This window comes from Bubalus bubalis, chromosome 10 (assembly GCF_019923935.1).
Source record: "Bubalus bubalis isolate 160015118507 breed Murrah chromosome 10, NDDB_SH_1, whole genome shotgun sequence".
Taxonomy (NCBI): Eukaryota; Metazoa; Chordata; class Mammalia; order Artiodactyla; family Bovidae; genus Bubalus; species Bubalus bubalis.
The window spans coordinates 70,805,998-70,827,596 of NC_059166.1; the positions used below are offsets into that span (position 1 = coordinate 70,805,998).

The 21,599-nt window shown below is 41.7% G+C and overlaps 1 protein-coding gene across 1 annotated transcript in view; it reads right to left on the reverse strand.

Annotated features, from left to right (window-relative positions):
* ROS1 (ROS proto-oncogene 1, receptor tyrosine kinase) overlaps window positions 1-21,599 on the reverse strand; it is a 114,907-nt gene that overhangs the window by 84,533 nt on the left and 8,775 nt on the right. Inside the window, exons 2-9 of the mRNA XM_045161990.1 lie at window positions 17,739-17,783; window positions 14,856-14,915; window positions 12,269-12,295; window positions 7,353-7,413; window positions 4,891-5,039; window positions 3,803-3,941; window positions 674-875; window positions 3-12 (exon numbers count right to left, since the gene is read on the reverse strand). Coding sequence (XP_045017925.1) covers window positions 3-12; window positions 674-875; window positions 3,803-3,941; window positions 4,891-5,039; window positions 7,353-7,413; window positions 12,269-12,295; window positions 14,856-14,915; window positions 17,739-17,783 — 693 coding nt within the window. The remainder of the gene's footprint in view (window positions 1-2; window positions 13-673; window positions 876-3,802; window positions 3,942-4,890; window positions 5,040-7,352; window positions 7,414-12,268; window positions 12,296-14,855; window positions 14,916-17,738; window positions 17,784-21,599) is intronic.

The following is a 21,599-nucleotide window of genomic DNA, read 5'->3' on the forward strand; positions in this document are numbered from 1 at the left end:
GCAATAGAAAACCTATTCCAAAAACAATTTGGAGAGATGTGTTTTACGTGGCATGGTGTGAACTTAGGATAAAAATAGAAGGAGCAATAACGTTTCTATTTAAAGGACAAGGTGGCAATGCGTGTATCTAGTTACTTGGTGCTGCTGCTCAGCGCTAAAATGACCATCAATCATGTCCTTGTTTGCATTCCCCACAGAATAGTTCAGGGTCACAGAGGTCAAAAACAGAACTCTGCTATCTGCATGACCCTCATGCCCTAATTTACAGAGGTCTTAGTAAATGCTAGAAAAGCTAACAATAATAAAATAATTCCCTTAACAGTTAATGTAAAAATACCATTAACAGAATTCTACCTCTTTACTTTTTTCATGTTGGATTAAATGAAGAAATGATATTGATGGTGCTTATGTTGTCTTTTTTAGCCCATATTTATTAGCTCACATTTGTATTTTTCTCTGAATATAATAGAAAGGCTTGAAAATGCTTTTGCTTAGGATGGTGTAATCTAATAAGCATACAAACTTGAGGGAAACCACAACTTCAAACCAGCAGCACAAAGTCAATGAGACTTCTCAAAATACATTTTAAATTATTTTGTAGCCATATTTCTTAGATAATTATCATGAATGCACCCATGCTGGTTACATTCTTCATGTACCACTAAATTCTTACCTGTAGGTGGTATTTGGTAGAGTGGAGTAAAACTGGAAACTGGTTCTCTGTGTCCCTGAATCTAGTTTCTGGTTTTTGCTGATCAGCCTTAAGTTATAGCCTAAAATAGGTCCACCTGGGAATTGAGGTGGAGCCCAACTGACTTCCACCGTGTCGGGACTTGAGCTTTCAATATTCCTAATGAAAGGAGCAGTTTCAGGAACTAGAAGAGATAATGGTAACACGGTGAGCAGATAATATACAGAGAAAAACGTAAACAGGGTAGGGTAAAAGTCTTGTTTTTTGAAAACTTAGCATAAATGAAATACTTTTTTTAAGAGTCACAATAAATGGTAGGAGGTGGTAATATATGAACTGCAATTCTTGATCCCTAAACAATATCAGTTAGCTACTCTTCTAAGGGACTCTTGAAAGAAAGTGTTATTTTCCTCACTTCTAATTTATGCCATAAAATTAAATGTGGAAGTATACAAATAGGATAATGCTGTAGGGGGGAAGAAAAACTTAAAAATCTCCAGATACCTGACTGAGTTAAAACACGGGATGGAACCAGGTTAGGAAGGAGAAGAGACTCTGTAACAAAACTGAAGTCAATGATTAACATGAGTTGAAAGGAGTAAGGCCTGGGGCGTTTTCCCTCATTAGGGTCCTGTGGCTGGACCAGTTCTAGCTGAAGATAGGGATTTAGATAAGCCGGAATTAGAACAGCCTGCTTCCCTTTTGCTGGCATCAGCTCTGCTGACCCAGACAGTACTCTCCTCCCGCCAGCTCTCAAGGTCCCCCAAATCCAGGTTTTCTGTGCCTTAGCAGCATCCCTTCCCTCATGAAGGACGAAAATGAGCATGCATTTGCTAACCAAGCATTCACCCGCAGACTGTAGGATCTGCCCCAGTGGCAAAGAACAGAAAGGAAAACAAATGATCTAACATCCCAGTCCGCGCCTGCTTTCCATACCTCCTATGCCCTGCAACCCCACCCATTTATTTCCTCTTTTCATAGAAAGGCAGACTGATACCACTTTGCCCTTCAGCAGGCTCTCTCCCTCTGAACAGTTTTTGGGAGGTGCACTGCATCACCCCTGTCCCCTTAGAGTGGGGAGAGAGAAGACAGAGCTGCCCTCCTGCTGGCTGTGTTTTAAAAAGGCTTTTCAACTGATCTCTGATACGGTTCCTCCCCAACTCTCAGAAGGAGCTTGAGCAAACACAGATATCATTGCCTCACTCCTCAGCTCCACGCACTAAGTGACTTAGGTGGACAGGGAAGAAGGAATCATCTCCTAGCCAATCAGAATTAGGATGTCAGAAAACCTAACTCTTTAGTCCACACCCAGACAGGCATGATCTACCCCGCTGCAAGTACATTCCATGCCACCTCCGTGGCAAGTTGTGAGTAGTCCAAATCTCTCTGACAAAAGTCGTCCCTGAAAAGGCTGGTCAGGTTAGGCAAGGTGATTATTCCATCTGATTAAGAAATTATCTTCATAAAGGCCCCAATTAAAAGGCGATAATAACCATCTAAAGTCATATATTTCCCATAGCTGAAAGAGAAAAGGGCCACAAGGTGACGGAACACAAATGGATAACTCTGTAAGTTTTGATGTGGCTAAAAAAGTGAGACAGAATTGAAGCATGAGATGTTATCCATGGAAAGGATACCCAGTATGAGAACTGAAACATATGGAGGGTTTGGGGGCTTGTATATCCAGAGAGAGACTCAGAAATGGAAAGCACTATTTGCCTTCTTCGCTACTTTGATGTAACTAGCCATCTGCCCTGGACCACAGTACGTCTCCAGTACTGGAAAATGTTCCCATACTGTTGGAGTCCATGAGGCACTGCTCTGAACAAAAAAGGTCTAGGTATTCTACTCTGATCTGGAACATTTCAAATATCGCCCCAGACCCGTGTCTAATCTGAGGTCCTGAGGATGGTCAGGGAATAATCAGCAGAGGGACCACATGTACCCTAAAATCTATAAGCAAAAAGAAGGCACTAATCAGGGGAGAGGGAAAATGCCCCAACCAGCTTCATCAGCTGTCCTGCTGAGGTTTGGTCCAAGGCCTAGTTCAGTGTGAGGGTCTCTGCACGCAGCTGATTCTCCAGAACTGAGGGGTAGGGACATCCAACATCTGGCTTGGAATAAGCCCTTCCAAGTCCCCTCGGCTAACTCAGATGTTGAGAACACTAGCAACTCTCCCTGAATGTCTTCCCCTGGCATTTGTCTCCCTGAAAGGCTCTAGGCTTGAATCCTTTTCCCAGTATGGAAATCAAATCTTTGAAAGAATAAATCAGAAAATGTTCCAACATATCGACTGTTTTTTAAAATCATCTCTAACCAAAAGTTGAAGTACAATAATAACCTCCCAGCTGGTCTTCCTACCTCTGTACTTCCCAGTCTCTATCACTCAATGTCAGTCAATGCATTCTATGTGTATTTGCCAATTATCTTTTTAAGGAGCATTTGAAGCAATTATTCCTTTAAAACCTTCCATAACTCCTAATCACATAATGAGGCTTATTCCGACCAACTGCTTTAATGCACTCCCCATTTTTCCTGGACAGACCCTGCTCAAAGCATTTTTCTTACCATAGCAACCCATGTCTTCCTACTCACAGTATACTTTCCTTATTTATTAGATTTACTGTCGAGGGAATTTCCTTTCCACCAAAATTTCCTTTCCTTTCCTTTCTCTGCTCTAGCTTTACTAGAGCAGAGATTTTTCTTTTGATCAAAGGTATGGTGGGAACCTGGGCTTCCCTGGTGTCTCAGATGGTAAAGAATCTGCCTGCAATGCGGGAGACCTGGGTTCAATCCCCGGGTCAAGAAGATCCCTTGGAGAAGGAAATGGCAGCCCACTCCGGTGTTCTTGCCTGGGAAATCCCATGGAGAGAGGAGCCTAGTAGGCTACAGTCCATGGGGTCACAAAAAGTCGGACAGGACTGAGCGACTAACAATTTCACTTTTCATGGTGAGCACCTGGAAGACGACTTGACACCCAGTTATGTACCCCATTGTTAGATGGATTGATTAACAAAGGAATAAATCTATTTCACTATTTAAAATAAAAGTGAACTAAACCAAAGCTTTGGAATGACCCCTGATTTCTTGAGCAAAGTATGCATGCCATACCTCCATAAGGATGAGTCCTGTAACTGGGACTTGGAGGGGAATACAGATGCAGCTGGGCTGTGAAGATCCAAACCACTCGAAAAACATATTCAGTGAAGGGATGCAGGGGCTCTACCACATAGGAGAGCTTGGACACGGCCTAATCAATGAGAGATCAAACATCAGCATTTATGGAATCGCTTCCATATATTGTAACTCAAGAATACAGATTCATTTGTAGATGATGCATGGCCTTCCGGATATGAAGTGATCCAGGGCTTCCCTGGTGGCTCAGACAGTAAAGAATCCACCTGCAATGCAGGAGACCTGGGTTCAATCCCTAGGTCAGGACGATTCCCTGGAGAAGGGAATGGCTACCCACTCCAGTATTCTTGCCTGGAGAATTCCATGGACAGAGGCGCCTGCAGGGCTACAGTCCATGGGGTCACACAGAGTCAGACAGGACTGGGCGACTAAGCACACACAGCACAGGGCCTGCCAGGCCAGCTGAAAAGGAGGCCTGGAGCTCAGAGCTGAGATACCCCGATCTCAGTCCACACAATTCACACCGAAATTCCTTCCGTCTTCAAACCTGCAAAATTATGGATTCAATTATTTGGCATTTACCTCAAGGCTTTCCTTTAATTTTCTGTGTTAAAATACTTGGTGTCTTGGGACTGTTCTCTGAACCTGCTTTTGCTGTCTTAATAGGGACCCGCCTGGATGACCGCCCTGACCTCCTCCCTAGTTGGCATCATTTTCAATGGGATGGACAGATAATGACCAATGATATGAGTAGTTGGTTATGTGTTGCTGAGCTGAAGGAATAATATCTATATCCAATAATATATTTTCCTCAAAAATAAAAGGTTTAACGTGAAGAGTAGCAAAGATTGAAGTTCAATGGTGGTAAAGCATCCACCTGCCAATGCAGGAGACACAAGAGGCACAGATTAGATCCATGGATTGGGATCCCCTGGAGTAGGAAGTGGCAACCCACTCCAGTATTCTTGCCTGGAGAATCCCATGGGCAGAGGAGCCAGGAGGGCTACAATCCATGGGGTCACATGACTGAATGGGCATGCAGATACCTAGGCAGTGGTTCATACCTCAGTGTAAGTCCAGCTTCCAGGAAGTTGTGTGTATTTCCACTGAATGATGTATTTTACTCCAGAGATGTTGGCCGATTTCCATCGTAATGTCATACCATGGCTTCCAATGGAAGAAGCAAAGGGTGCAGTGGGGAGGTCTGCATTTTCTGGGGAGAAAACAAGATTTCATTCACCACATCCCATGTCTGTCGACACAGGACAGCGTGTCCCTGCTTCATCTCAGCACACTCCTGCTACATCTTGCCACAATTATTCATCTGAACAGTAACTGATGCCTATAATTTAGTTGGTTTATTTCTTTAAATCAGCCAGTTGGTCTGGCAGCTTTTTCCCCCTCATCCTGCCTACCTGCTTAGTCGTGTCCAACTCTTTGTGACCTTTGGATGTAGCCCACCAGGCTCCTCTGTCCATGGGGTTTTCCAAGCAAAAATATTGGAGTGGGTTGCCATTTCCTTCTCCAGGGGATTTTTCTGACCCAGGGATTGAACCTGCATATCCTGTGTCTCCAGCATTGCAGGTAGGTTCTTTACCCACTGAGCCATCTAATCTTTGAAGATAGTTTTTCTTTCAGGCAAGCAAAATGGAGTGTTCTGAGACTGGTTTTCTCTTGTCATACCACTTCTATATAGGTTAGAGGGGTGGGTGCCAAGGGTATGTGTAGGGCAACAGAACCATCCACTGACCCAGGGCACATATCTCAAGATATTTTTAAATTTTACACTACACATCTATAGCCCATTGTGTCAAACATATTATTTTTACATGTGCAAGTAACTGTCTGAGCTCCAAAGGATCCTATAGTCTGCTCTTTTTTATTGTGAAATATTTCATGACTTTTAAGCATTAGCAACATTACAATTGGTACACGCAGTTATTGGTACTACTTCCCAGACACTGTATAAGTGTTAGAATTCTGAATGCCAGAACCATACTGTTTTGATTATTATAGTTTTGCAATAAGTTTGAAATCAGGAAGTATGAATCCTCCAACTCTGTTCTTTTCAGAATTTGGGGTCACTTGAGATTCCACATAAATTGCAGAATCGGTCTTTCTATCCCATGTAAAACATCTGCAAAAATGTATTTGGAATTTTGATAGGGATTGCATTAAATCTGTAGATTGCTCTGATAATATTGACATCTTGACAATATACCAAGTTTTTAAATTCATGAATGTGGGATGTCTTTCCATTTACTTGCCTTCTTTAATTTGTTTCAGAAATGTTTTGTGAACGTTTCACTTTACAAATCATTCACCTCCTTGGTTAATTTCTAAATATTTTATTGATGCTATTGTAAATGAAATTTTCATCATAATTTCCTTTTCAGATGGTTCATTATTTGTGCATAGTAATGCAATTGATTTTCTAATTTTAACTCTGTTTCCTGCTACTTTGCCAAATTTGTTTATTAGTTCTAACAGGGTATTTTGTGGTATCTTTGGAGTTTTCTGCATATAAGATCATATTATCTGCAAACAAAGATAATTTTACTTCCACCTTTCAAATTTGGATGCCTTTTTCTTGCCTACTTGCTTTGGCTAGGACATCCAGTATTATAGAAGTGGCAAAAGCAGGCATCTTTTCCTGAACTTAAAGGATAAGGTTTCTTCACCACTCTGATTCAGAAGCAAATCAGGAGAGCAAGGCAAGATCCACCTGCCAATTTTCATCAACCATTGAAACAAGGACTGCAGCTTATGGAAAAGCCAATCATCTCTTGTTCCAGAAAGAACTGTTTATCTTCCAGTGGGAGGAAAAACTGGGGAATTCTGGAAAAGCTAGCTGCTAACATAGGCTATAGTTTGTCAAAGAGTTGATCCTTCAGAAATGACTAGAGAATTAAGACACTCAGGCAAAGTCTCTTAAAGACACCCAACCTGCTCTGAAATAAGTCAGAGGGAACTGGAGACATATATAGTCAAGTTCCTTGCTTACTCAAAATCTAACACTGAGAAGCATAACTTCTATACATTCTGCAAATTTCCCAATATATTGTAAAGAGCCATAACTATAGAAGGCACTCAATCAATTGAATAACTGTTAGCTGAGTGATGAAATTCACATTAAATAAAATATTTATATACTTTCAGTTCATTAAAACAGTGGCATTTCCTGATAATCAAGTTGCTCAGGATTCACATTTGTCCCTCATATTAAGAGAGAAGTGATTGCATCCACTGAACTGAGGGCAAAATCTCAAATTCTAAACATGTCATATGCTGTTTCCCCTATTTTTCTCTGAACGAAGACTTTTGCTGAGTCTCTAAATATGGCTTACACATTTGAAGTTAATAAAAAAATATATATATTCGATTATATATATATGTGTGTGTGTATATATATCCTACTGAGACATGGAAGTCTAGATATTTTAAGTTTGCTCATTGCCCCTACATTAGGACACATCCCTGGAGTGGTGTAGATTATTTTCAGTAATAGTTGTGTGAGTCTGCTTACCCAGCACTTCCTCTTCATATGCGCCTTCCCCACTGCTGCAGCCGACTTCACAGGATTCTCGCTATGGAAGACAGGTAGCATGCCAGTCAGTGTGGCCTTTGTGCTGCTTTTGCTCACAAGCTTCAACCAAATTTTGAAATATGAATGCCTGATATATAACTATACCTGTATATCAAGAATGTGAACTGTAATACTCAAGTTCCCATTTGCTAGTGGGATTAGAACAACACCTTTCAATCTTTTTTGACCATGTCCCAAATTCCAAAATACATTTAACAAAACAAATTTTTACACACATACAAGTTGGGGAAAAAAGATTGCTGAAATGGTAGTTTTTCCCCTTTTTTAAAACAGTTTTGTTGAAATATTTTACATACCATAAAATCTACCCATTTAAAGCACATAATTCAATGGTTTTTAGAATATTCAAAGAATTGTAAAATCATCATTACAATCTGAATTTAGAACATTTTCATCTCCAAAAGGAATCCTGAGCTGTGATGCAATCTTATATGTTCTATTCTATGTCATTTTATTTATTGTGACTCTTTATTCAATAAGTTAATTTCATGACCTTCTAATGGGTGACACCCCACAAGGTGACAAAATACTGAGCTCAACAATGCAATTATATGTTTGCTATCTTAGTCAAAGGTTTAGTGAGTTACTTAAAACGCTAGCCTAAAATGAAGCCTATTTATTTTATGTATCCATGCCTTCCTTGAAAAATTAAAAGTGGACTATAAACTTCAGAGCAACTGAACATTTCAATGAATGACTTAGGGCCAAAGTTAAATTTTAAGGTCTACAAAAACCTAACGGTGATTAACATCCCATCTCATTAACTGAAAAAGAGTAAACATTTTGGTGGCTGAGACACATATTTCCTGCAACTTTTAACATTAACAATAGTTAGGAGGAGAAAAAACAAGGAGAAAAGGCACACAGCATAAAACTACAACACAATCACGATCAATCTTCCCTCTCTCATTCAGTTTATAATTATAATACCTAGGACAACATTCTATTGTTTCTCATGATAATAGGGGAAACCATGACTCAATGCATTTACTCTGCATGTCCAGGTAGAGAAGGGCTGTTTAATTTGCAAATATTCAACTATCCCATATTTGATCTGTGCTCTCCAAGGAAGTGGAGCCTGATAAGCCCAGGTTTGCTTAGTTAAGGATTAAATACTTCAGTCTGGGCTCAGGATTATTTACCTTAAGGGTCTAGTATACTTTTCACATCTTCTTTGAGGTTTCAGTAAAATACACTCAACACATTCATTAACTGCAGAGAATAAATGTACCAAGTGGCAGCAAAATTATCATTAACCTGGGATTTTCTTTTCAAGAAAGAAAACTGAGGAAGAAGGAAGGAAATGGAATAATGAGTATTTGGTAACACAGCTAGTTCTGACCTATCCAGGAGCTTAAATGTTTTGTTTACTTCAATGAAGCTTGCCTTTTTTTCCCAGCTTTATTAAGATAAATGATTACCACCATAAGCTAACACCTTCATTCCATCATATAATTACCATTTCTGCTTTGTGATGAGAATATTTAAAATCAACTCTTTGGCAGCATTCAAGAACATAATACATATTATGTATTACATATTAGCTGTAATCACCATGTTGTAACATTAGATTCCCAGAACTTGTTAATCTTATAACTAGAAGTTTGTACTCCAAAGAGTTTAAATGTTATCTCGAGTGGAGGCAAAGCTATTGAATAGGATTTCCTTCTTTTGTCTCTCCCTCTCTCTCTGTGCCTTCCTCCCTCTATCTCACTTTCTCTCTCTCTCTCTCTAATCTAACATTAGACTTCAAATGAAGTTATCCAGTGTTTCTCAAACTCAAGTTGCCCTGGAGAGAACTTAAAGGAATTTGGATTTAAGAAGTCCACAGAATCTGAGCCGAAAGCCCTGGATGGGGCATTTGTACAACATATTCTAGGCTACTGAGCTGCCATTCCCACTGAAAGCCAAGTTCATCCTTCCCAGGGGCTACACCCATCTGCTGTCTCTGTTCTCAGAGCAGTAAGATCTCTTTTATCATCATCCCTCTGGCTCCACTCCTGTGTTTCCCTGACTGTCACATCTGCTGTCTTTTGTTATTCCTGCAGCTCAAGGAGGACAGGCCCCACCACCCTCCCTGGATGCCTCTATTGCAGAGTCTCCATATGAACTGTGGCTTCATCTAAAAAGTCATTCATTCAAAAAACATTTACTGATACCTTTTACATGCCAAGCACTGTTTTAGATTTTAAGGCTATGGCAATGTATAAGACCAGTAAGTTCCCTGACTTCATGGAATTTATGTTCTCTTAGAAGAAAATACACAATAACAAAGTAACTAACTTAAAAAATAAAGTACGCTTGGATAATGTATTCTTGCCTGGGGAATCCCATGGACAGAGGAGCCTGGTGGGCTACGGTCCAAAGGTCACAAAGAGTTGGACATGAATGAGGAGACTTAGCACGCACCCAGGAGGAAGATAAAAGTCAAAGACATAAGGCATGACCAGACAGGAAGGGGGCTAACTTTAGTTAGGGTGGTCAGGAAGAACCACGCAGAGGTGACCTTCAAGACAAGACCTGAGTGATCAGAAGGAGCTGGCCTTGAAAAAATCTGGACAAGGGCAAATGCCTTGAGGGAGGAATATGCCGCATAGACTCGGAGATGAGGGAAAGGCCTGTATGGCTGGGTGCAGAGAACAAGGAACAGGAGGCAAGATGAGGTGGATGAGCCAGCAAGCACTGGTAGTTTCTACTTTTTCTTAAATGGCAATGAGAAAGGTTTTTAGAACCTTCTAGATCAGAATAATCTAATTTGTGTTCTAAATTATCAGGGATAAGCCATCTCACTTGCTCACATCAGTTTCCGAACTACACCTTGCAAGCTACCACTTCTAAAACTATTCCCTCCAAGAAACATGTGGGCAAATACCAAGCTTTCTAGGTGGAAGCGTTGAGATGGTCAAGGAGTTCAAATTTCCTAAAGGTGTGAGCAGCTGAGTTAAAAATATCTATCTCTATATCTCTCTCTTTACCTCCACCTCTATCGAGCATGTATGACTGTTCAGGTCTACATTATTTAATGTATAAAGTAGCAAAACATAATAGGAAAGATAGGATGATTACATGTTACAATAGAGAGCAAGGGTACACATTACCTAAGCACGACGGGGCAGCATAGTGATGAACAGTGAACTATCGCACTAGAGACCCAGTCCTCGAGGAACAGAGATGCCGATGCAGAGAATGAACGTGTGGACACAGGGCGGGAGGGGGGTGGGACGAACTGAGAAAACAGCATTGATGAGTATACACTGCCATATGTAACATAAATAGCTAGTGGGAAGCTGCTGTGTAACGCAGGGAGCTCAGCTCTGTGCCCTGTGATGACCTAGACGGGCGCGATGCAGGGAGTGGGAGGGAGGCTTTAGAGGGAAGAGATACATGTATACATTCTGCAGATTCACGTTGTTGTACAGCAGAAATTAACACAACAGTGTAAAGCAATTATCCTCCAACTGAAAAAAAAAAAAAAAGGCTTTAAATTAACAAAGTTTAAAAAAGGAGAATGAAACCCAGTCCTAAACTGCTTGGATGCTTCAGGCACATTCGCTCTCTGGTTTCTAAACGCAATCCTTACGGGACTGTTATTTTGGCTGCTGCTTTTGTTTTGGTCACATAAAAGAGTTCTCAGGCTTGTCTTTTTGTTTTTTTTTTTTTTAATCTCATCCAGGAATGAGCTTTAATTGTCTATTTACATAAGGAGCAATTTTTCCTCTTTGTTTTATTTCTTCCTAGCTAACTCAACCACCCAAGGAAAAATCACTCAGATACAGGGTCACCACAGACTATTGAGAGAATATTCCAATTTAATTTTTGGCTTTTATTTTCTATTTGAAGGAATTTTTTCTATTTTACTAATGAATGCTCATCTGTATCTCTTCCTCAGGCATGATAGGATAGTTCTGTTCTCTGGTTTCAAGGACATTTTAAATAGAATACAGCATAGATGTGAAACTGAGAAATAATGCAGTTTCATCATAAATACCTATTGTCAAATAAACTAAAATAAATTCTGCAGGGTATAGAATCCTGGACAGGAAATTTTAATTGAAGAAGACTGAAGGAGAAGAAGGTCAAGTGCAGGGGAGAGACCTCCCGTGGGGCTAGAGGAGAGGGTAATTGGAAGACACCTGGGCAGCCAGAGTCAGTATGAGGTCCCTTATTATCATAGCAAGAAGTAAATTAACTGAAATTTAAATTTTAAAAAGCTGTGTTGCCAAAGGAGTTTCCTGAATAAGGAAGAAGATTGCAACCTAAGAGTACTCTTCTGCAACGTTCCTGGTAGTCAAGTGGTTAAGATCCTGCACTTCCTATGCAGAGAGCATGGGTTCGATCCCTGCTGTGGAATGTGGCCAAAAGAGAAAATAAATAAACAAATAAATAAAAGGTTATCTTTGAATACACTGTATTTAATGATAACCCACAGGCTTTAGGGGGAAGAGGTGAAATCAGCAGAGATGAGGGTATCCCCACTGTGCCTTTTCCTCTCTTCCCACCACCCAGGCTTCGGGAATCAGAAGAACCTTTCAAACCAGATTAGAGTAATATATATGTACACATGTGAATGTGTATGAGTGCATACACACATCTATGTACGTTCATATATGCATTTTATATGTGCACATAGATATGTAGAGCACAGCAAATACCTGAGTCAAAGATAGAAACACACAGTCATTTTTACACCCAGAGTTAGAGCACTCCTAGGAAGAACATTTCTGTGCACCAAGAATGACTCAGCCTTCTTTATCCTTATTTTAATCGTGTTTTAAGGATAAGAGAGAAGGACGTGGGGTTTAATGACACCTTTTTTGCAAGTGACTGGCACTCACCTCACAAACTGCAGCATAGGTTTCATTCTGCATGGAGGAAAAAGGAAAGAAAAATTACTTAAAACCTTTAGAGTTGTAAATAATTTTAATGACACTTAGCTAGGCATTTCTACCAAATTAATTTATGCCCCACCATCGACAAAATGCTTCCCCTGTGGTTCAGCGGGTAAAAGAATCCACCTTCAATGCAGGAGACACAGGAGACTCAGCTTCAATCCCTGGGTTAGGAAGACCACCTGGAGGAGGATATGGCAACCCATTCCAATATTCTTGCCTGAAAAACCCCTTGGACAGAGGAGTCTGGTGGGCTATGGTCCAAAGGGTCACAAAGAGTTGGATAAGGCTGAGCAATGGGGCATGAGCACATGACAAAATAATCAATAAAGAATAATCCAAAGCAAAAGATTCCAGAGCTGGGCCTTCTGTGCAGAAGGCCACTGTACAAACTGCTATAAAAAGTATGTTCTTTGCATCACTGGAAAAAAAAAAAGGACACATGATGTCTACTAGAAAATCTCAAAATAAGCAGTAATCGGTGATGGACCAGGTTAGAGAATGAAGGGATGTTGGTAGGTGCTCAGGGCCACAGAATCGGAAATGAAAAGCCACCAATAGGTCTGGTTAGGAAAGGCCAGCAGATTCTTCTGCCCAAACTGGCCACTCCAGCATCCACTCTGCTTGCTGGACTGATTCCCCCAACAAATGGTACTTCTCATTCCTTCACTCACTCAGTGCAGTCTGAGCACTAGCTACGTGCCCCTCACTGTGTTTGGTGCAGGGGACAGTGTGAACAAGACAGAAAGCGTCCTCCCCTGATGGCCCTACATGTTGGCAAAGGATATTAAACACATGACTAGGCAAATAATGATTCAAACTACCATCTGGACAATGTGCTACCAAGGACACGGAACACTGTTTTTATTTTTTCGCTTGTGTATTTGCTTGACTGCACTGGGTCTTAGTTGCAGCATGTGGGATCTAGTTTCCCAGCCAGGGATCAAACTACAGCTCTCTGCACTGGGAGTGTGGAGTCTCAGCCACCAGGCCACCCAGGAAGTCCCTGGAAAAGTGTATGTAGAGTGTGTGATTGTTCACAAGTCCAAACAGCACCTGCTCCAACCTTTGGTAACTTCCAGTCTATGAAGCACACCATCACAAGCAGGAGAGTGGGTGTAAGTGACTCCTGGAGCTGAGATCTGTGAGGACACCTGTACAAGAAAAGCTGTGAGGACTGACTATACACAAGAAGACGTTAATATCCTTATTTAAATCTCAATGCTATAATTTGAGTCTTTAATAGAAAATGATATTCTGTGTGCTTAGTCGCTCAGTCGTGTCCAACTCTTTTGTGACCCCATGGACTCCACCCCATCAAGCTCCACTGTCCATGGGGATTCTCCAGGCAAAAATACTAGAGTGGGTTGCCATGCACCCCTCCAGGGGATCTTCACAAGGGACTGAACCCAGGTCTCCCGAATTGCAAGTGGATTCTTTACCATCTCAACCACCAAGGAAGTTCAAGAAAATGATATTACCTAAAGTTATCATGATCCTAACTAATTTAATCTCTGAACTGAACAAAGCAACCCATTTTTAAATTACAAAACTCTTATCCATGAGATTGAAGTAATTAATTATAGTGTAACAACCACTATCCTTAGCAGGGATTCGCTTATTATCTGAATTTACCTATTAGGAAAGTAAAGTACCAAGTACCTTAATGAAGTCACGCACTAATTGGCAAAGCCAGGATAAATGAAAAAGTATTAGGGAATGTATTTCCTACACGAAGTGAAGTAAACCTAGGTGTGTGTGCCCTCTGGGTTAGACTGTTTTCATGTTCCCCACAGAGAAACCTTGAATGTGATCTAAGTCCTTTCAAAGTGTGGTCTGGAAACACCCAGCATTGCATCACCTAGGCGCATGTTACAAGCACAGAATTTCTAGTCCCCACACAAAACCTAGTGAATCAGAATCTGCATTTTAGCAAGATCCCAGATATTTGCATATTAAAATTTGAGAAGTGTAGGACTAGGACATTTAACAAATACTTAACATTCTACTAAAAGGTCACTATAGTTTGGAGCAATTGGTCATTCTGGCTTCCATGGTTTGCATTAACTTCTTTTGGTTGCCAGTTCACCAGTTGCATTAATAATGTTGATTTTGGGACTTCCCTGATGGTCCAGGGGTTAAGAATCCACTTTGCAATGCAGAGGATGCAAGTTCAATCCCTGGTTGGGAAATTAAGGTCTCGCATGCCACAGAGGAACTAAGCCCTCACACTGCAACTCCTGAGCTCACTCCACAACTAAAGAGTCTATGCACCACAATGAAAGATCTCCCGTGATGCAAACAAAGACTCCATGTGCCACAACTAAGACCCCACAAAGCCAAATTAATTAAAAAAACAAAAGTGATCTCATTTTCTCCATTACTCCATTTCCATTATGTATTACTCATACTTTTGCTTTAGAGTCAAGCAAGCTAATTAAAAGCCAATGGAAACTCACATGGGAATCCTCGTGGAGAATGTCTCTCTTGAGGAAAACATTAATATCAAAACAGAAACATAATTAATACTTACACACTTTAAGGCACAGTTTTCCTGATCTGCCGAATTCCAGAAATGACATCCTTGGATGCACTGTAAGAGAGAGTAAGAGACAGTGATGACTGAAGAAGTGTGATTTTTCTAGTCACCTGAAAGTGCAAATAGTAACAAAGTGTTGCCGAAGTAGAAATCTGTCTACCAAGGAATCTGTGGCCTCGCAGCAAGCAGGACTTTTGAGATTGTAAGCAGAGATGTCGTATTCACAGAGGAGGGCTTGGAGTGAGTGGCTCAGGGTTGCTGAGTGGAGTCTAGCCTGGGGCGGGCAGGCCTAGATCCCAGGGAGCAACAGAATGTCTGGGAACACACTGTCCACTGGGCGCTTGGTGCAGGGGAAGTCCAGGACAGCATGGTGTCGAGCACATTATATAGGTCCTCGGGGTGTACCACGCAACAGGCAAAACCTAAAGCTGGAGACTCAAGCAGAGGCAGCACATCAAAACTGAGGTAGGTGGATAGTCTGGGAAGTCGGCTGCCCTGACCTCCCACTGGACAGATTCAGCTTGTGCCTCCTTACCTGGTTTGTCTACGCCTGTGATTGCGTGGACCATTCAGTCCCCAGGCTGCAATAACACCTAAATCGCCTTCCCCTTCCCTCAGTTCCTTCTGCTCTGCCATCTCTCTTTTTTTTTCTTCTCCTTTTTCCTTTCATGTCTATGTCCTATCCTCAACTTTTTCTCTTTTCACTCTTCAGGTTCTCCAAGACTGAGTTCATCTCCCGTCTCAGTATCAACCATCCGAATTTGAACTTCAGCGGAGACCCCTTCCTGAGCTCCAGACCCAGATTTCAACTGTTTGTTTAACAGTTCCATTTGAGTCCTGACAAACACCTCAGATACTGGAGTGAGTTGCCATTTCCTCCTCCAGGGGATCTTCTCTACCCAGGGATCGAACTCATGTCTCTTACATCTCCTGCATTGGCAAGCAGGTTCTTCACCACTAGGGCCACCTGCTAAGTCACTTCAGTCGTGTCTGACTCTGTGCGACCCCATAGACGGCAGCCCACCAGGCTCCCCCGTCCCTGGGATCCTCCAGGCAAGAACACTGGAGTGGGTTGCCATTGCCTTCTCCAATGCATGAAAGTGAAAGTGAAGTCACTCAGTCGTGTCTGACTTTTAGCGACCCCATGGACTGCAGCCTACCAGGCTCCTCCGTCCATGGGTTTTTCCAGGCAAGAGTACTGGAGTGGGGTGCCATTGCCTTCTCCAAGGGCCACCTCGGAAGCCCCAAATTCAGCAGATGAAACATCAAATTCCTCCCTTTGTACCCTTGAATTTGCTCTCTCTCCTATGTTTTCTATTAACATGCTTCAGTCTTCTGAGCTGCCTGAGCCAGGAGTCAGGGCAGCTTCTCCTCCTTTCACTGCCTTCCCACCCCATCCTCACAGACAATCCATCACCAAGTTCTACGGATTCACTTCTTTGTTGCCTGGACTCTGTCTTGGTTCCTTGCTCACTCACTGTCCTTGTTTTTCTGGGCCCACCACTGCTTGCTAACAGCTTCATGGGGGACAACAAAACCTAATCATATCCTTATCCTATCTAAAACCCTGTGTGTCATTGAAACCAAATATTCCCAACATGGTATGCCAAACTCTCCACCATCTAGCCCAAAGCCCAGTCTTCTACTTCCTGTCTCTGCACACGCACACTCCCCCAAGCAAGCTGAAGTACCCCTCCTTTTCTGCACAACTCAGCTGTCTCAAACCTCTGGGTCTGGACACAAAAGGCTCCCTCTGATTACTGTACCTTTCCCCTCTAGTCCTTCTAGAAAACTCTTCATCTTTCTAGTTTTAGCCATGCAACACCTGCAGGCAAGCAAGCTGCTTTTCCTCCTGTGTATTCTTCTTTCTCCTCCCACCCACCGCTGTTCTGACTCTCACAATGCTGTCTGGCTATGATTTTATGTACATGTCTGTCTCTCCTACAAGACTGTGAGTCCTTTGAAACAGAGACACTATTTTACTCATTCTTAAGTCTCTACTACACAGCACAGTGCCTGGTTTATACCTATACTTGGACTCACCAAACACATATTGCGTAAATGGATACAGGTGCAGGAAAGAAATAAGACTACAAATGTAACTGATAGAGAAAAGAGCAGACACCGTCTAATCCAACCCTCTCAGAATACCCATATTTTAGTAGTTTTAACTACATCTCAAAAATTTTAAGTAATTTGGCCAAAGCCACATTCATTGGAAGGACTGATGCTAAAGCTGAAGCTCCAATATTTTGGCCACTTCATGTGAAGAATTGACTCATTAGAAAAGACCCTGATGTTGGGAAAGATTGAAGGCCGGAGAAGGGGACAACAGAGGAGGAGATGGTTGGATGACATCACTGACTCGATGGACATGAGTTTGAGCAAGCTCTGGGAGTTGGTGATGGACAGGGAAGCCTGGCACTCTGCAGTCCATGGGGTCTCAGAGAGTTGGACAGGACTGAGCAACTGAACTGAACTGAACACAGCTGCTGCTACTGCTAAGTAGCTTTAGTCGTGTCCGACTCTGTGCAACCCCAGAGACGGCAGCCCAGCAGGCTCCCCCGTCCCTGGGATTCTCCAGGCAAGATCACTGGAGCGGGTTGCCATTTCCTTCTCCAGAACACAGCTAGGTATAATCAAAATCATGGTCTTGGCTTAGTCCTATGTTCTTTCCACTTCAACACACTGTCCCTGAACTCATGTTTGAATAATCTGTGATGCAGACTTCTCTCTATTTTCCATCCAGCTTCCTCCATTGGGCACAATTAAATGAGCTTTTACTTAGGAATTATTACGGTAATCAAAACTGACTTTTGTCCCTTTTTTATCAATGCAAACACTGTAAAGTCCCGGGCAGTAGAAGCAATTACTCACCGGTTCACTCAGATTGTGAGGTATGCCGACGTCAAGCTGTCTGCCCTGAAATGAAGAAGGAGGGACGGTGTAACTACCACAACATTAAAAAAAGAATAAAAGAGCTTCCTTTTTTGCCTCTCCAGTGTTTTCTAACTGTAAATTAAGGAGCCAAATGTTTTAAAGTCATTAAATCAGTCATAAAACCAGACAAGATGCCTCTGCAAGTTAACAGGAATACCTTGGAGATCCCACAAGTTTGGTTCCAGACTACTGAAACAAAGGAAATCAACAAATTTGGGGGCTTCCCAGTGCATGTACAAGTACGTTCACACTATACTATTATCTATTAAGTGTGCAATAGCACTGTTTTTTAAAAAGTACATGCTTTAAGTTTTATTGCTAACAAATGCTAACCATCATGAAACAACACAAGGTTATCACAAATCTTCAATTTGTAAAAAACCACAATATATGCAGAGTGCAATAAAACAAAGTGTGCCTGGATAAGATGCAATGCCTAAAGATTCTGCAGAAATGATAAAAGTGGGAGTTAGGATATAGCCAAAAGAAGTAGTTAAGACCAATGGGGAGACACAGTATTAAATAAGCCTGTGACATTTGTCAATCAAGGACTCCTGGATTAGAGATGAACTACATTTGCATTTTTCTTTTTTTTAAAGAAGCTAAAACAACAATGGACTACATTTAATTCACAGTATATAACCAACCATACAAAAAATGCATTCATATTCTAACCTAAATCTGTATACATTTTTGTTCACGACACACAAGGTAAAAGTGTGAATAACAGCTGCCCTAGGCAAGGTTTTTTTAAGGTGTATTTCTTCCTCGTGTTTCTATGCTTATTATCTTGGATTTGTTTTTATAATGTGAAAAGCTATTTTCCTCCATCCAAGAAAGTACTTCCTATATAAATATCATTAGTGCCCTTGGATCCAGAATTAAGAAATGGAAAAATAAAATCATAAGCTAAACAGACTATTTGACCATGAGGTTAATAACCTGAAGCCCAGAAACACTTAATTTTGTTCTTCATAAAGTCTCATGTACTAATATGAACAGTGTTTCTTAATTTTCATGGCTATGCAATGTGTGTGTATGTGCATGCATGCTCAGTCATGTCTGACTCTTTGCGACCCCACAGACTGTAGCCTGCTGGGCTACTCTGTCCATGGGATTCTCCAGGCAAGAATACTGGAATGGGTTGCCATTTCCTTCTCCAGGGCATCTTCTGAACCCAGGGATCAGATCCACATCTTTTGCATCTCCTGCATTAGCAGGCAAGTGCTTTACCAGCTGAGCCATTGGGCTATGCAATATTTGAGGTTTATATGACCAGTCACTCTCCAACTCTTTAGCAAAGGGATTTTCAGAAGTTCTGGAAACAAAGGAGCTAGTGGAATGGCATTACCACTAAAAGATTTATGCTAGCCAGGTGTTTGTTTGGGTTGCTTGAAAAGTACACCATTTAACATACAACATTTCTGTTGTAAATACTAAACCACCAGAAGACAGATTAAACAGTTTTGTATAAAGCTGCAAAGAGTCGGACACGACTGAGCAACTGAACTGAACTGAACTGATGGTGTAAAAAATCAGTGTTTGTATGCAAAGTCACTTCAGTCATGCTGGGGTGTTTGCAACCCTATGGACCATATCCTGTCAAGCTCCCCTGTCCATGGGATTTTATAGGCAAAAATACTGGAGTGGGTGACCATTTCCTTTTCCGGGGAGTCTTCCTGACCCAGGGATCGAACCCACATCTCTTAAGTCTCCTGTCTTAAGTCTAGTGCCACCTGGGAAGCCCTGGAAGCCCCCAGAATAGGAATAATGAAAAAACATTGTATTCAACTTTACTTGAGTAAATTGCCAAGCACATGATTTGGAGAATGCCACAACGCCCTTATAACACAAGTCATTTAAATTGTCTCATACAGAGACGAAGGTGGTTTCAGGAAACATAAATGTAGAATATGCATACCAGAAATAGATTAATGACTATGCTAATCAGACATACAATTATATGTGTCATGCAAAAACTCAAAGTACCCCAAGGTTTCAGTGGCCTATTCCATCATCACCTTGGGGTCCTTTGAATGATTTTTTTCCACAATGCACATATAATCATAGTTCTAAATTGGGAAAGGAGTACATCAAAGCTGTATATTGTCACCCAGTTTATTTAACTTATATGCAGAGTATATCATGCAAAATGCCAGGCTAGATGAAGCACAAGCTGGAATCAAGATTGCTGGGAGAAATATCAATAACCTCAGGTATGCAGATGATACCACTCTTAAGGCAGAAAATGAAGAGGAACTAAAGAGCCTCTTGATGAAGGTGAAAGAGGAGAGTGAACAAGCTGGCTTAAAACTCAACATTCAAAAAATGAAGATCATGGCACCCAGTCCCACCACTTCATGGCAAATACATGGGGAAACAATGGAAACAGTGACAAACTTTATTTTCTTGGGATCCAAAATCAGTGCTGATGGTGACTGCAGCCGTGAAATTAAAACACACTTGCTCCTTGGAAGAAAAGCTATGACCAACCTAGACAGCATGTTAAAAAGCAGAGACATTACTTTGCCAACAAAGGCCCATATGGTATGGTTTTTCTAGTAGCCATGTATGCAAGTGAGAGTTGCACCCTAAAGAAAGCTGAACGCTGAAGAATTGATGCTTTTGAACTGTGGTGTTGGAGAAGACTCTTGAGAGTCCCTAGGACTGCAAAGAAATCAATTCAGTCCATCCTAAAGGAAATCAGTCCTGAATATTCATTGGAAGGACTGATGCTAAAGCTGAAACTCCAATACTTTGGCCACCTGATGTGAAGAACTGACTCATTTGAAAAGACCCTGATGCTGGGAAAGATTGATGGCAGGAGGAGAAGGGGACGACAGAGAACGAGATGGCATTACTGATTCAATGGACTTGAGTTTGAGCAACCTCCTGGAGTTGGCAAAGGACAGGGAAGCCTGGGATTCCCTGTTGGTTCAGAGGTTAAAGCGTCTGCCTGCAATGCAGGAGACCTGGGTTCTATCCCTGGGTTGGGAAGATCCCCTGGAGAAGGAAATGGCAACCCACTCCAGTATTCTTGCCTGGAGAATCCCATGAACGGAGGAGCCTGGTGGGCTACAGTCTACGGGGTTGCAAAGAGTCGGACACAACTGAGCGAATAGTCTCAGGGAAGTCTGGAGTGCTACAGTCCATGGGGTCACAAAGAATCAGACACGACTGAGCAACTAAACAACAACAACATATAATCACATGTGTGATTAGCATAGTGATTAGCATAGTCATTAATCTGTGGCTTATACCATCATGGGGCTTCCCAGGTGGCTCAGTGGTAAAGAAGCTGCCTGCCAATGCAGGAGATGCAAGAGACATGGATTCGATCCCTGGGTCAGGAAGATCCTCTGTAGCAGGACCTGGCAACTCTCTCCAGTATACTTGCCTGGAAAATTCCACGGACAGAGGAGCCTGGCTGGCTACAGTACATGGGGTCACAAAGAGTCAGACAAGACTAAGGGACTAAGCAGGCATGCACACACATACAATCACACTCAGAGACTTTGACTTTGTCTGAATAATGAGCTTAACCTGTTAATTGCTAAAAATCCTGTTTGGGAAAATTATGGTTTTTCAGGTTTATAGTCTTGAGCTTTTTTTATACAAACTAACCACTAAAAATGGGGGTTGGGGGAAGTTTTTCATGAAATGAGCATTATAGGAACTAACCTCTGGGTCAAAATCTACAATGATTCACAAGTGGGATTTCCTGGGGTTTCATAACTTTTCCATGAAGGGATTTACATATGTCCAAAAGAAGCCACTGCTGAAACTGGTTTTTTTTCC